The sequence below is a fragment of the Phoca vitulina genome, unplaced genomic scaffold, assembly GCF_004348235.1.
Source record: "Phoca vitulina isolate PV1807 unplaced genomic scaffold, GSC_HSeal_1.0 scaffold47, whole genome shotgun sequence".
Lineage (NCBI taxonomy): Eukaryota > Metazoa > Chordata > Mammalia > Carnivora > Phocidae > Phoca > Phoca vitulina.
Window position 1 is genome coordinate 3,007,647 of NW_022589750.1, and position 15,517 is coordinate 3,023,163.

Genomic DNA, 15,517 nt, shown 5'->3' on the forward strand with positions numbered 1-15,517 from the left:
CGGGGCACGCAGCACCGCCATAGGGGGAAGGGGTGAAGGCAGGAATGACGACCACTGTGCACGTGCACGTGGAGAGAGTGGATGGGGGAAGGAATGGGGCGGGGGGAAGGAAGACAGAGGAGGCAGAATAGCAGGGAGGTGGTAGAGGTGGTACCGCGGCGGTGAGGGTAGTAGGTACAAATGTCCCATTACCCCATTCCTTCACATTCTGTCATGCCGGGGGGATGGAAGAAACAAATATTGTCACAGGTGTAGGAAAGGTGCAGGAGAGGACAGAGTGGGGAAGATGGGCCCCTGCTGGGAGTCTCTCTCCGAGAGTCAGTAAGCCCTTTCTCCACCTACAGCCCTGCCCCTCGTATTTGTGGCCTCCGTGTTCGGGGAGTGGACGATCAGGAAGATAGGACAGGGCACGGACGGGTCTTTGGGCTGGCCCTTCTGTGGCCTCTGGGTCAACACCGTCGTGGCGGATGGGGGTACAGCCATGACCACAAGCAACAGGTGGATGAGAGGAGCTGTCCCCCTTTCTCCCCACAGCCTGCTCGCTAGCTCTCCCCCCTCTCCTAGCCCCGCTGGGCCCTCCCACCTCCCTGGGATCCTTTCCAGAGCCCTTCAGCCTGGCTCTCTGTCCATGTCTCTCTCTCTCCTCCCTCCTTCTTCGCAGGGTTCCCTCTCTTCAGGTACAGGGGTATGTGATGGTGATGGTTCCTGCTATCAGGGTTGGCCCGTTCACCAGGCAGGCACCCCATCCGGTGCAGGAGGACGTGTCCTCCGACCCCTCCTCCGCGGGTCTGGCGAACCCCTGACCTCGCCCCCCAGCACGCCCAGTTTGGATTGGGACTCCCCACCCAGCGGCCTCAGAGCGCCTCTGGCCAGGCCCAGGGAGCGCAGAGGGGAAGAACTCTTCCTTCGACTGCGCCCCGAAGGCCCGCACCCTCGGGGGGCGTGGCCGGGCCCTTCGGGGCTCCGAGCTCAGGGATTGGCCCCGCCCCCAGCCCGGGCCCCGCCCCAGCCAGGCCCCGCCCCTCCGCGTCCCGCTCCGCCCCGCTCTCCGCGCGGACCCGCACCTGCGGCGCTAGGAGGGCTTCCCGCCTCGGGGTCCTGTCGCATCCTGCGGCAGGGCTCCGGCTCCGGGTTCGCGGCGCCCGCCTCCCGCGCGGGGCAGGGCCTGGGGGGTGGCCCGCCCCCGCCGAGGAGCCCCTGAGAGGTTGAGGCGCAGGCTGCGGGCGCGTGCGGAGCACCTGCTCCCCGGACTCCCGGGCCGTCGCCACCGACCGCTCGACATAGCAGCTCCTCCTTCATCACGATCGAGCTCTTGGGCGTGGCTCTCTGCCCCACTCTTCCTTCTGCGAAGAACCGACGTAAATCTTGATGGGAATTAAGCAACTCGTCCTCCGGAGAGCACAGAAGTCACCTTTTTTTCTATTTGTAAAATATAATCTTTTTTTCTGCTCCTTTTAAAAACTATATTTTATACATGTATATATATGTAAATATATAATATGTAAAATATATAAAACATATGTTGCAGTTTTCTTATTTATTTATTTAAATTTTAATTCCATTTTAGTTAACATACAGTGTCAGTTTCAGGTGTACAAGACAGTGATTCAACACGTCTATACATTATTAGGGTATATTTTTAAGGTACAAATTACATACAGAGAAATTCACCCTTTTCAGTGTAAAGTTCAGAGATTTTTGACAAATGTATATAGTCATGTAACTACCACCACAACTGAGAAATGAAAGACTTCCATCACCCCTGTAAATTCCCCTGTGCCCCTTTGTGGTGAACCTCTTCCTCAATTCCAGCCTCTGGCAACCCCTGATCTGTTTTCTGTCCCTTGTAGTTTTGCCTTTTCTATAATGTCGTATAAATGGAATCGTACAATAGGTAGCCTTTCAAGTCTGGCTTCTTTCGCTTAGCTTAATGTATTTGGGATTCATCCATGTACTTAATTATTTTTTATTGTTGAGTAATATTTCATTGTATGGATATATCAGAGTTTGTCCATTTCTTAGTGGAGGGGCATTTGGGTTGTTTCTAATTTTTTTTTAAAGATTTTATTTATTTAGTTGAGAGAGAGCGAGAGAGCGCACAAGCAGGGAGAGGGGCAGAGGGGAAGGGAGAAAGAAAATCCCAAGCAGACTCCCCTTTGAGCAGGGGACCCCATGCGGGGCTCAATCCTAGGACTCTGGGATTATAACCTGAGCCAAAGGCAGGCGCTTACCCAGCTGAGCCACCCAGGAACCCCTCCTTGTGTGTGTGGTTTTTTTTTTAAGATTTTATTTATTTGAGAGAGAGAGAATGAGTGAGAGAGAGCACGCACATGAGAGAGGGGAGGGTCAGAGGGAGAAGCAGACTCCCTGCTCAGCAGGGAGCCTGATGCGGGACTCAATCCCGGGACTCGATCCCGGGACTCCAGGATCATGACCTGAGCTGAAGGCAGTCGCTTAACCAACTGAGCCACCCAGGCGTCCCCCGCTCCTTGTGGTTTTAATTTCTGATTCTCTAATAACTAATGATTCTGAGTATATTTTCAAATGTTTGTTGGCCATTTGCGTATCTTCTTCAAAACTTCCCAGCTTTTGAAAAAACTGGGTGGTTTATTTTCTCACTACCGCGTTTTGAGAGTTCTTTATATATTCTGGATATACGTCCTTTATCAGATATGTGATTTGAAAATATTTTCTCCCATTCAGTGGCTTGCCTTTTCATTCTGGTAACTGCGTTTTTTTCAAAGAGCAGGAATTCTTAATTTTGCAGTCCCTTCTTGCTTTGTTTTAAGCACGATGTTTTTCTATTTGTTCAATTGGTTTATACAAGGCAATGGAGTTTCCCGGAGAGGCAGAACCAAGAGAGTGGGACACCATTGTTTCCCCATGTATCCAAACTCTGCAGGTCAAGGGACATTTTGGGGAAGGCGGCCGGGCAACCCAGATTTCCTCAGTATGTGATCATCAGACCATCACACGGGCACCAGCTAGAAGCTTGTTAGAAGTGTGACCTCTGCGTTGTAATGGGATGCCCGGGTTCTTAGTACACACTAGAGTTTGAAGAATAACCAACAGTGACTTTCACAGACGCAAAAGGGAAGCCATCTTGCAGCTCCTGGGCTCTGGGTGTTGACATATTCTGGCAACATCAGGGGCCCCGGAGCTCACTGCAAAGGAGATGCGCACTGGTGTGTGTGTAACCGGGTGAGCCCGCCTGGGGTAGGGCTGTTTCTGGGTGTTGTGCAGGCAGCAAAGCAAGCCCCTGTGGACCGTTGAGGAGTCACAAATAAGCCTATGTTGAGTCTGAGTCCACATTCTCCAGGTCAGCCCTGCCCTTGGTCACTGAGAGGCTATTGTCCCATAAGGGATGTCCACGGGCCCATGCCGTCAGGTGGGACAGTAAGCACTTTCCTTTTTGGAAAGCTCCCAGCCTTGCACTCCATTCTGGCTTCCACTCTGTCCACGTGCCGGCAAGTTATCCCTATTTTTATTTTTTATTTTATTTTTTTAAGTAATCTCTATGCCCAGGGCACCTGGGTGGCTCAATCGGCTAACTGTCTGCCTTGGGCTCAGGTAGTGATCCCAGGGTCCTGGGATGGAGCCTCGCGTTGGGCTCCCTGCTCAGTGGGGAGCTTGCTTCTCCCTCTGCCTCTGCCTTCCCTCCCTCCCCGGTCTCTCATGAATAAATAAAATCTTAAAAGAAGTAATCTCTATACCCAATGTGGGGCTCAAACTCACAACCCCGAGATCAAGAGTCGAGAACTCCCCTGACTGAGCCAGCCAGGTGCCCCCACATTATCATTTTTTTTTTGACTGCTCGGCTTCCTTTCTTTTGGGGAACTGTCCCTCTCCAAGTCCGTGTGGCTCTGGTGGGCTGTCGGTCAGGGCATCCACCTTCCCACCTCAGAGGTGGATAGGTGACCCAGTTGAGGCCAGGCAGACTCTGAAATTTGGAATCCCAATCGGGAATAGACAAAGATGGAGGAGGTTGGTGGGGTACACTGTGGGGAAGCAGTGAGCAGGGGGGCCAGTTCCTGCGGAGGATTCCCCCGTGCTCCCCTGGCTCCTGGACTGGACGTTCGGCTTCCTGTCTGAGTCTGCGTTCACTCACTATTGCCCCAAGACATTCCTTTTTGCCTAACTTCGTCAGTCTGGGTCGGTGCTTGCAACCAGAGAACTTCCACTGATAGGCAATCATGTTGTTGGCCGGGACCGTGCCTAGCCTGTAAGGCACCCTGGTGCCTCCGACCTTGTGGTTAAAAGGCAGCCCCTCTGAATAGATGTTGGGGTGGTCGTCTTGGGGGGCGGTTGCACCTTTACGAGATATCGAACAAAGCGCCTCTTCCTCCCGGTCAATGGAGACCACTTAGAGGGGTGTCCCTTATTAAGCAGAATGCAGACTGAACCTCAGTTCTCGCTCACTCACCCCACCCCCCAGCTGTGGGCTCTTGTGCAGTGCACATCCCGCACAGCCTTCTGTGGAGACCCTGTTGTCAGGTCCCACCCCACCCTTCCTTCAGCTCTCTTCTCCTCCTTCCACCTGCCCGTTTACCTCTTCTAAACGTTTACTTGGACGGCATATAGGCTGATAACAGCTATGTTTACTTTTGTAGCCATAGTTAAGTCTTCCGTGCTTTGTCCATCTGTTGACTCTAAAAGTTGAAACTCAAGCAACAGTGTTTACCTTATATATTGTGACTACATAAATAGCTTCCACTGCAGACCTAGGAATCACTAAGATTGCATTTCCTTTCTTAGACTATTTTTGATTACCTTTTGAAAAACAATATCTGATACATTCACGGGATCATATGAATTTTTTTTAAAGATTTTATTTATTTATTTGACAAACAGAGATAGTGAAAGAGGGAACACAAGCAGGGGGAGTGGGAGAGGGAGAAGCAGGCTTCCAGCCGAACAGGGAGCCCGATGTGGGGCTCCATCCCAGGACCCTGGGATCATGACCTGAGCTGAAGGCAGACGCTTAACGACTGAGCCACCCAGATGCCCCTTCACAGGATCGTATGAATTATATGTTAGTTATAAGTGATTGTTATATAATGAATACCTGTGCACCTATCCTAACTCAGGAACCAATAACCTATTACCAATAACATGTATGTACAGTGCAGTCTTCCCGGTCCCATTCCCCTGCCTCCCCTGGGAAATAAAATAACCACTATTCTATATTTTGCGTTTATCATTCCACTGACTTTTATTGTTGTTTAAATTTTTATTTAAGTAACCTCTACACTGAACATGGGGCTCGAACTCACGACCCCAAGATCAAGAGTTGCACGCTTCTCCGACTGAGCCAGCTGGGCGCCCCTCTGCTGATTTTTAAAACTTACCATGCCATCATAGTATTATGTGTGCTTAAACAATATTTTGTTTAGCTGTGCTTGTTTACGAGCTCTATAAAAATGGTATCATGTTTATAGCGTAGTCTTCTGGGAGTTACCGATTTTCAGGAAACATTATATTTCCAAGATTCTCTCATGTTGTTTTGTGTTACCGTTAGAACTGCTTGTTAGGATGAGAAACTCTTAGAAATTCCAGGAAAACGAAAACGGATCCAAGGAAGGAAATAAAATCCTGATGATCACCAGCTCTGCTCAGCCTCCTGACCCGGTTGCCCCTGACCATGGCCGAGGGTTCTAAGGATGGCCCTTGTCCCTGGCAGGGCCAGACCATGTGCGGACTTGGGACTGAGAGGTCTCCACTCTGGTGACCGAAGGAGTAAGACAGACAACTTGAGGTGTGAAGGTCACATCTCTCACCACATGGACCAGAGGAGAAGAGGAGGTTGGTCTGGGGAGGAGGAGAAGGACGCTCAGGGACGAGTGGGAACAGAGCCAGACTGTGTCTCCAAAATTCCTACGTTGGCAAGCTAACCCCAAGGTGATGCTTTTAGGAAGTAGGGCCTTTGGGGGGGGAATAGGTGATTAGGGGCCTTTGGGAAGCTCTGTCCTCACGAATGGGATCAGTGTCTTTTTTCTTTTTTAAAGATTTTATTTATTTATTTGACAGAGAGAGACACAGCTAGAGAGGGAACACAAACAGGGGGAGTGGGAGAGGGAGAAGCAGGCTTCCCGCTGAGCAGGGAGCCCGATGTGGGGCTGGATCCCAGGACCCTGGGATCATGACCTAAGCCGAAGGCAGACGCTTAACGACTGAGCCACCCAGGCACCCCGGGATCAGGGCCTTATAAAAGAGACCCCACAGAGCTCCTGGGCCGCACATGAGGGTGACAGCAAGAAGTCCGAGACCTCCAACGGGCCCTCACCGGACCATGCTGGTGCCACGAACTCGGACTTTCAGCCTCTGAAAATGTGAGGACTACATTTCTGTTGTTTATAAGCTCCCTGTCTGTGGCATTTTATTATAGTAGCTGGACGACTAAGAAACCGAGAAAGAGCCCTTACAGGATCCGAATTCCTGATTCCAACTGTTCCTTGGGTCCAGCTGAGCACATGACCTGGGGATTCACGACACACTCCCCTTTTGCTTAGGCTAATTTGGGTTCCCTTCTGTCATTTGTAGCCACTAATATGCAGGGATGCCTTCCAAAAACCTTTGTGTTTTTGTTCCTTCTCCGTATCCTAGTGAGAGAGCACAAAACAATTAAAATCATAATGTAACAGGGGCACCTGGGTGGCTTAGTCGGTTAAGGGTCTGCCTTGGGCTCAGGTCATGATCCCGGGATCCTGGGATTGAGTCCCACATCGGGCTCCCTGCTCGGTGGGGAGCCTGCTTCTCCCTCTCCTTGCTGCTTGTCTCTCTTGCTATCTCTGTCTCTCGTTCTCAAATAAATAAATACAGTCTTAAAAAAAATATCATAATGTAACAATCACCACTCTCACTTTCTGGGAATTTATTATGAAGCAATGAGTGCTTATTGTTTCTTATCTCATTCGATATTCAAACCAAGTTTGAGACAAGTTTTACTGTCCCTGTGTTACAGATCAGTAAACTGAGGCATACAGAAGCTAGAGGATACACATGGGGACTCGAAACACTGTGTGTTGTTTTATTTAATTTAATTAATTTATTTATTTGACACAGAGAGACAGAAAACACAAGCACGGGGAGCAGCAGAGGGAGAAGCAGACTCCCCCCTGAGCAGGGAGCCCGATGCGGGACTCGATCCCAGGACCCTGGGATCATGACCTGAGCCGATGGCAGACGCTTAATGACTGAGCCACCCAGGTGCCCTGAAAGCCTGTGTCCTTAACCACACATATCACCGCCTCCACAGAGTAAACCACCTCTGGTGGGATTCAAACTCACATCCCAAATCCGAAAGGCTTTTTCCTTGGGAGAATTCCCAGGGTCTCTCTTCTCCCAGAAGCCACTACGATCAGGCGGCCCCAGGTGACTCAGATCTAGTTTCCTGTAACTTAAAAGGGAGGTTAGAAAAAAAAAAACTTCAGCTTGTGGGGCGCCCGGCTGGCTCAGTCGGTAGAGCACATGACTCTTGATCTCAGCGCTGTGGGTTCAAGCCCCACGTTGGGTGTAGAGATTACTCAAAAAAATAAAATCTTAAAAAAAAGAAAGATTTCAGGTTGTGTGACACCCCCCACCCCCTCCTTATCCTATGTGTTTCCCCTTCCGGTGCTGAGGGGAAAAAGAAGGGAAGAAAGTACAGAGAAGAGGGAAAGGAATGGCAACTGTCCACCAGAAGTGAGTGGAGGTGGGAGGGAGGGGAAGGGGGTAGGGGAAGGGGGTAGGGGAAGCCGTGAGAAGAAGACATTTCCAAAGAACAATGGAGGGAGGCTGTTTCCCTGAGGACAAGCATCTTCTCCCTCCTGCTCCGTCTGTCAGCATTTGGGGGTAAGATCAGGGGAGAGGACTTAGGAAGAGAAGGGGACACCCTCAGAAACCACAGCTCTTAGGAGTGGGGCTGCCACGGTGGGCCCCTCCCCCACTTGATGACCCCCACCCCCACCCCTCAGGAATATTCCGTGGCGGTTAGGGGCCCTGTCCTACTGAATGGGTTGTTCTTTCCCAGACCCCAGGCCCTGTGGCGCCAGGTGCTCTGCTGGATAGAAATATTTAGAAGATGAGGGACGACTGAGCCCAGCAAGAGAAGGGGGAGATGGGGTGGAGGGGAGAGGGGGAGACAGGGGGTGCTCAAGATGGGGGCAGGGGACTTTAGGGATGAGTTCCCGGGGTCAGGAGGAGAAAAGGATGAGCACCAGACACTTGGAAAGGAAGTCGGATGCTGAGAAGCAGGATGGGGCAGAGGGAAGTCTGGCACAAGAAGAGCGGGTAAAGAACTCACTCTCTGAGCCCAGAAGTAGCAGTGAGGAGCTCAGGGATTACAGCTCAGAGCCCCGGAGGGTCTCCGTGTTGCCCCTGTGGTGGAGAATTACACACAGCTCCCGCTGGATAGCACAGGTCCTGGCCTCAGAGCTCAGCCTGGTCGCCTTCGCCCTGATGCTGGTCATGGTCTTCTCCAAGAAATGGCTGTGCCCCTCTCAAAGCCGCTTCTACCAGCGCTGGCCCACCAACGTCAGCACCAGAATCTACACGGCCACTCACGTCATGTCCATGGGGCCCCTGCGGATCTGCAAATCCAAGAGCTGTTCCAACTCAGAAAATTGGAATGGTGAGACCCTCCCCGCCCCCGTCCCACCCCAGGGCTCCAGTCTGCCTTGGTCACTCCAGGTCACCCCGTGCCCTTGTCCCCTCCTTTGGGTCATCCCCAGTGATCTGGCCCGCAAGAGGGCTTCACTGGAGGAGACCACCGAGGACGGGTCTTCCTGCCCCCATCCATTCTGTCCAAACCGCTTTGCCTGACTCAGATCATTGCTTTTGCGAAGACTCAGAGCCTGGTCTGTGGCTGTCACAAGGCTGTGAGGGGCGTGGACTCTCAGTGCTGGTGAATCAGTCTTTAATCACACAACTCCCCCTGTTCTATGGGGAGAAGAGCCCCAGAGAGGTGGGGATTGTCTTCCTCTAGCCTTGTGTACCCCGAGCTTCCAGTTTCGGGAGGAGCCCCCTGGTCGCTCTCCCTCCCCAGACCTGGTCCCAGCCCCTTCTCCTCCCTTCTGCCTCAGGCCTTGCTCTTCTGGGCCAGCTCTGGGTTTCCACGTCTGGTTTCCTCGTTCCTTCTTTCCCAGGCTCTCGTGGCCCTTCGTGGCCAGTTCCTGAACTCAGTACTCCATGCTCTCCCGCACCTCCCAGCTTCGGGCCTCCTTGCTCAGCTCTTGTGCGAAACCAGAACTTTCTATCTCCGTGATCCCCGTTCCGTGACTTCACTCTCGTTAACAGTAAAAAGATAATAATAAAAATAAAAGTTATGCGGCTCTTAGTTTCTCCCATTATGAGAGAAATGCATCTTTCTCGCAATAAATTTGGGGAAACAAAAAGCTATCATTTATTGCATACTTATTCCATTTGCTCAATAGATTCTCAACCAACCCTAAGGAATAGGGATGATCATCCTTCCTGTACAGATGAGAACACTGAGACTCAGATAAAGTACCTTGCTGAGGGTCAATATTTGACTGTTTTTCACCTACAAAGAGAGCAGGTTTAGAATTCTAATTCGGGCGTGTCTGGCTCCAAGACTCACGGAGGCACCTGCCTTGCTCTAACCGAGCTCCTCAAAGACCAGCCCCAAGCACTCAAGTTTCTGCTAGGCTTTAAAAAAAAAAAATTTTGAACAAGTTTTGAACGGTTTTTACACAGCTGTACTCATTCTTCATAAATAACCTTATATCTTTTAAATTATTTTAAGTATTCAATTTATATTGTTTAAAAATTTATCTTTGGGGTGCCAGGCTGGCTTAGTCTGCAGAGGGTGTGACTCTTGATCTCGGGGTTGTGAGTTTGAGCCCCATGCTGGTTGTAGAGATTATTTAAAAATAATTTAGGGGTGTCTGGGTGGCTCAGCCAGTTAAGGGTTTGCCTTTGGCTCGGGTCATGTTCCCAGGGTCCTGGGATCGAGCCCCACGAGCCCCATGTTGGGCTCGCTGCTCAGCGGGGAGCCTGCTTTTCCCTCTCCCTCTGCTCCTCTCCCCACTCATGTTCTCTCTCTTGCTCACTCTCTCAAATAAATAAATAAATAAAATCTTTTAAAAAAATAATTTAAAAATCTGTAAGGAAATTTATTTTTATGAGATGCAGTAAATGTTTCCCTATTATAAGTTAATAGACATATATATCAACTAAATAGATTGTCATCTTTTACTTGAATTTCATTTTTCTATTCTTGGTAAAATTTATTTTTCAATGTCATATTTGCAAAAAAAAGGAGCAACAAAATTTGTTAATGACTTTTTTTTTTCTGTGTTTAGTGTTAATTCTTTGGTATTGATTTCCCAAAATGGCTTTACTGGATGGAAGAGTTAAATATTTTAAGGTTCTTCATAAAATGTTCCATGTTGCTTTCAAAAAGTGTGATAGCAATTTACCTTTCCACTAACAATGCACAAGAAGGCTGGTTTTATTGTATCTTTGTTGGCAACGACTGTTAATTCTAAATATATAAACAGATAATTTTTTTCTGATAAGAAAAAGTTAGTTGCACAGTTAGTTATTGTGGGAAATGCAGAACATTTAAGAAAGAAAATAAAACTGACCTAAAATTTGCTCATATAGATATAATCACAGTTGGCATTGCCAGTGGATTTACTTCCAGTCTCTTGTGTGTGAGTGTGTGCGTATGAGATATCTATAAATACAAATACACATATACAAATAAACATATATTTATTTGTATTTTGATAAATGTATATATTTATATTTTCAAAACCGCAATTCTCCATGTTCTGTGTTGCAAACTCCCCTTTGCAGTTCTAGGTATTTATTCCTGCCATTAATATTTCTATAACATCACGAGTATTTAAGATTTATTTGATTAGGTAGTATGTGAATGGAGTGGAAATGGAAGCAAAATGAAAGATGACATGGGGAGCGCCTGGGTGGCTCAGTCATTAAGCGTCTGCCTTTGGCTCAGATCACGATCCCAGGCTCTGTGGGAAGCCTGCCTCTCCCTCTCCCACTCCCCCTACTTGTGTTCCATCTCTCCCTGTGTCTCTCTTTGTCAAAAAAAAAAAAAAAAAAAAGATGACACAGCGAAGGGAGCCCCCCACCGCTGGCCTCTAATCACCACTCCTGGTTCCTCGTTTCTTTCGAGACATCTTCTGTTTGGAGACAAACATCTATCATATCATTTTTAAAAAAGATTTATTTAGGGGTGCCTGGTGGCTCAGTTGTTAAGCATCTGCCTTTGGCTCAGGTAATGATCCCGGGGTCCTGGGATCGAGCCCCACATCGGGCTCCCCGTTCAGCGGGAACTCTGCTTCTCCCTCTCCCACTCCCCCTGCTTGTGTTCCCTCTCTCGCTGTCTCTCTCTCTCAAATAAATAAAAAAGATTTATTTATTTATTTAAGAGAGAGAGAAAGAGTCGGGGGGCGGGGCAGAGGGAGAGGGAGAGAGAATCTCAAGTAGACTCCCTGCTGAGTGCGGAGCCCGACATGGGGCTCAATCTCAGAACCCTGAGATCATGACCTGAGCCAAAATCAAGAGTTGGACGCTTAATCGACCGTGCCCCCGAGGTGCCCCCGTATCATTTTTAAAAAAATATTTTATTTATTTGACAGAGAGACAGCGAGAGAGGGAACACAAGCAGGGGGAGTGGGAGAGGGAGAAGCAGACTCCCCTGCTGAGCAAGGAGCCCGATGTGGGGCTCGATCCGAGGACCCTGGGATCATGACTTGAGCCTAAGGCAGACGCTTAATGACTGAGCCACCCAGGCATCCCCCTCCCATATCATTTTTTAATGAACGCATAATAATCCAACGAATGGGTACAATACATTTAACAAATCTCTCCTTGGACATATAAGTATCTGTGCAGAGAAGATCCCTGCACACAGATTTAGTGCTGCTCTTGGATTATTTCCTTACCATAAATTCCAAGAAGCATTGCCAAGTCAAAGGGTCTTAACCTTTTACATTATTTCTGATATTTTGTGCCAGGTCACTCATCGGAAATGCTGACCTGTGGTAGCATGTGAGAGCACCTCTTCTCTCTAAATCCTTTCCTATACCAGGTGTCATCAATTTTGTCTTGATCTTTGCTGATTTGATAGGTTAACAAATCACATTTACTTGGCAATTCTTTGTATTGAGCTTCATGTGTATATGGGACTTCTGTATTTCTTCTTTTGAGAATCACACTTCAAGTCCTCTGTTTTTCATTTTTGTGTGGTTGGGATTATCAAACAATCTCCATATCAATAATCCTTGCTTATTTAATGAGTGAAAGTGATACTTCATTGTAATCTCACGTGTGCCTGTCTGGGGCACTTGGGTGACTCAGTCGGTTAAGCGTCCGACTCTTGATTTCGGCTCACGTCCTGATCTCAGGGTCGTGAGATCGAGCCCTGCATTGGGCCCCCCCCCGCCGGTGCTCAGTGAGGAGTCTGCTGGAGTTTCTCTCTCTGTCCCTCTGCCCCTCCCCCTGCAAGTTCTCACTCTCTCTCTCTCAAATAAATAAATAAATCTTTTTTAAAAATGCGCATTTCTTTAGTTAACCTTTTCTCATGTCATTCTATTATATACTTTTTCTCCTTTGTGAATCCTAAGCTCGTCCCGTTTTCTCATTTTCTCCAGATAGTTTTAAGCTGTGGACAAACCACCCAATCTTCGGGGTGGCCATGATAACTTTCTGGCTGGCGCTGGTGCTGGGCCTTATCTTCACTGTCTGGTTGCACCTGCCGTACCTACCTGGTCTTCAGAGACTGCCCTTCTTTAGCTGGGTTGGGACTATCATGAGCTTCTTTGAAGGTACCCCCTGGCTCTGGAAAATGGTCCTTAGTTTCTCCCAAAACACATCTTCTTGGGTACTTTTCCCTCTTCCTTTCTTTGGGGGTGGGGTAGGGGTTTGGTGGGTGGTGGCTGAACAAAACTGGTGGTCCTTGAGAACTGAGCTCTGCCATTTCCTCATCCCGGGAGAGGTGGGGTTGGAGGGGTTGATCGTGGTTTGTGGCTGTATCCCAGAAGGTGAGGGAGAATCTCCGTGGGGTCCTCAGGTAAGAATAAGATCTCTCCCGTCCCTGTCTCCTAGTTATCCTTATTTTCTTCACCCTGATGTTGTTCCCTATTAACCTCTGGATCTTTGAGTTGAAGAAGAATTTATCAGTCCCCATCGGCTGGAGCTATTTCATAGGCTGGCTGGTGTTTGTCCTCTATGTCACCTGTGGTGAGTGGCCTGAGGGCCCCGGGCAGGAGGGGACATGGGTGGCTCGGGGCAGAGGAAGTGTGCAGGGAGGGAGGCTGGTAACCCCCAAGGACAAGTTCTTAGGGAATTATCTTCCCTTTGGCCTCACCTCGCTGGCCACTTTCTTCCGGTTCTCCAAATTTCCTCTCCCCCATCCCTTTGTGCTTTCCCAGCAGCCCTCTGTTACTTCAACCACCAACACTTCTGGATGGTGATTATGAACCGTCCCTGTGGCACTGAGTTCTGCAGCAACTGCTCCAGCCCTCTACAAAACTTGCTGAAGAAGCCGGTTGTCTCACATGCCTCTATCACCCAGAGGGAAGTCCCGGATCGTGAGCAAAAGAAGGCATCTTCGTAACCTTGTCGGAAATCCTGCCCATTCATCTGCATCCCTGTCCTCATCCTTTCTCACAACCTCGGGGGGGTGGTTGGCCTTCATCACTGCAAGGAGTTAGAGAGGGAGAATATTACTTCTCCTCCTTGCTCCTGCTTGCTTACTGTTGGGGCGATGTGGAATAAATGGTCTCTTGTTTATCATGTCTGGCCGTTGTTGAGACAAGACAACAACTTGAAGGAGGAGAAGGAGGGAGAAAGAACAACTTTGTTTCCCAATTGTTCCTCCTCAGGAGCCTTTTGGCACCCTTTGGTTCCCAGAAGTGCCCAATCTCTCCCATAGCACACGGGAGTTTTGTTCACCCACCACCCACCAAACCCTTACCGCACCCCCAAAGAAAGGAAGAGGGAGAAGTACCCAGGAAGATATGTTTTGGGAGAAACTAAGGACCATTTTCCAGAGCCAGGGGGTACCTTCAAAGAAGCTCATGATAGTCCCAACCCAGCTAAAGAAGGGCAGTCTCTGAAGACCAGGTAGGTACGGCAGGTGCAACCAGACGGTAGTAGGTGTGCCCATGTGTGTTACGATCTCAACATTTGTTAGTAGGTAAAGGGAAGTGACCAGGGGAGAGAGATCACTTAGGAGTGAGTTGGTTTATTCAGAGTGAACAGTCCAAGAGCACACAGGCCCAAGGTAAGAGGCGGGTTACCTGGGGTGGGGCTGTACTGTGTGCATTGGGCAGCAGTCCCACTCTCTGTGTCCAGAGCAGGTGACTGAGAAGTCCTAGAACCCTGTGCCTGGGTGCCCCCAGCACCACCTCCACCTCCATCACACCTTCACCTCCATCACACCTTCACCTCCATCACACCTCCACCACCATCTTCACCTCCACCGCCATCTTCACCTCCACCACCATCTTCACCTCCACCATCACCACCACCTCCACTACCACCACCTCTACTCCCTGGTTGCTATCGCTCTCCACCCAAGCCTCCCATGTTCTCCATCCTGTAACAGCAGGAAGAAAACATGACAAGGAGGAAAACCTCAGAGTCGGGCCCTAAGCTCAAGAGACAGATTGCACCTTTGGGTTATAACCTGAGTCTCATGAACACGTGCAGCGCCTGCCTTGGGCAGCGCCGGCAATGACTATCGGGATTCAGACATCCTGCACAGAAAGGCTGGCCGCCCAAGAGAGCAGCTGTGACTGATCTTTGTCACATCTCTGCAGATGAAGCCATCATACCAGCCAGCTAGAGGAGGGAAGGGACAAATTATGAGCGGATTGGATATGTTAAAACTATATATATTATTAGGTTGAAACATACGATACTGCTGTTTTAGCAGTTAAATGCTGGTGATTTCATATGGTTCAATCTAATATATATAACTGATTTCTATTTGGTTTTGAGGCTCTTTTAAGATTCTTATCTTTATCATACCTGACCAGCAGTAGTGGGATTCCTAACTTAGTTCCAAGCAGACATTCTGAGCAAAGAATCGAATACATAGGCTTGAAATTTGGGCAGAACAGGCATTCCACAAATCCCTGCTCATGGTCCCCCTTGGACTCCTTCCCCCTGGTAGCAAGGATCTATTGAAGAACCTATTGAATTAATCATCCTTGGGGAAGGGACATCAAACAGAGGGATGTCATGACCTCTACTATATATATACATATAATTGGAGAAAGGGATTTTGTAATTTGGAATAAGTCATAAACTCAAATGTCTACAGGGGCTAGGCAGGAGGGGAATTAAGTTTCACTTCTTGAGGGGAAGAATATCAAGAATCTGTGGATATATTTTATTTTTTAAATTTTTTTAGTTTTTTTATTTATTTGAAAGAGAGAAGGAGATAGAGAACATGAGAGGGAGGAGGGTCAGAGGGAGAAGCAGACTCCCCGCTGAGCAGGGAGCCCAATGCACTCAATCCTGGGACTCCAGGATCATG

The 15,517-nt window shown here is 48.9% G+C and overlaps 1 protein-coding gene across 1 annotated transcript; it reads left to right on the top strand.

Moving 5' to 3' along the window:
* Positions 1-8,135: 8,135 nt before the first annotated feature.
* ODF4 (outer dense fiber of sperm tails 4) lies at positions 8,136-13,588 on the top strand. Its single transcript, XM_032431676.1, is given in 4 exon segments — positions 8,136-8,249; positions 8,251-8,608; positions 13,078-13,212; positions 13,404-13,588. Coding segments are annotated over 4 exon segments (792 nt in total).
* Positions 13,589-15,517: the final 1,929 nt, after the last annotated feature.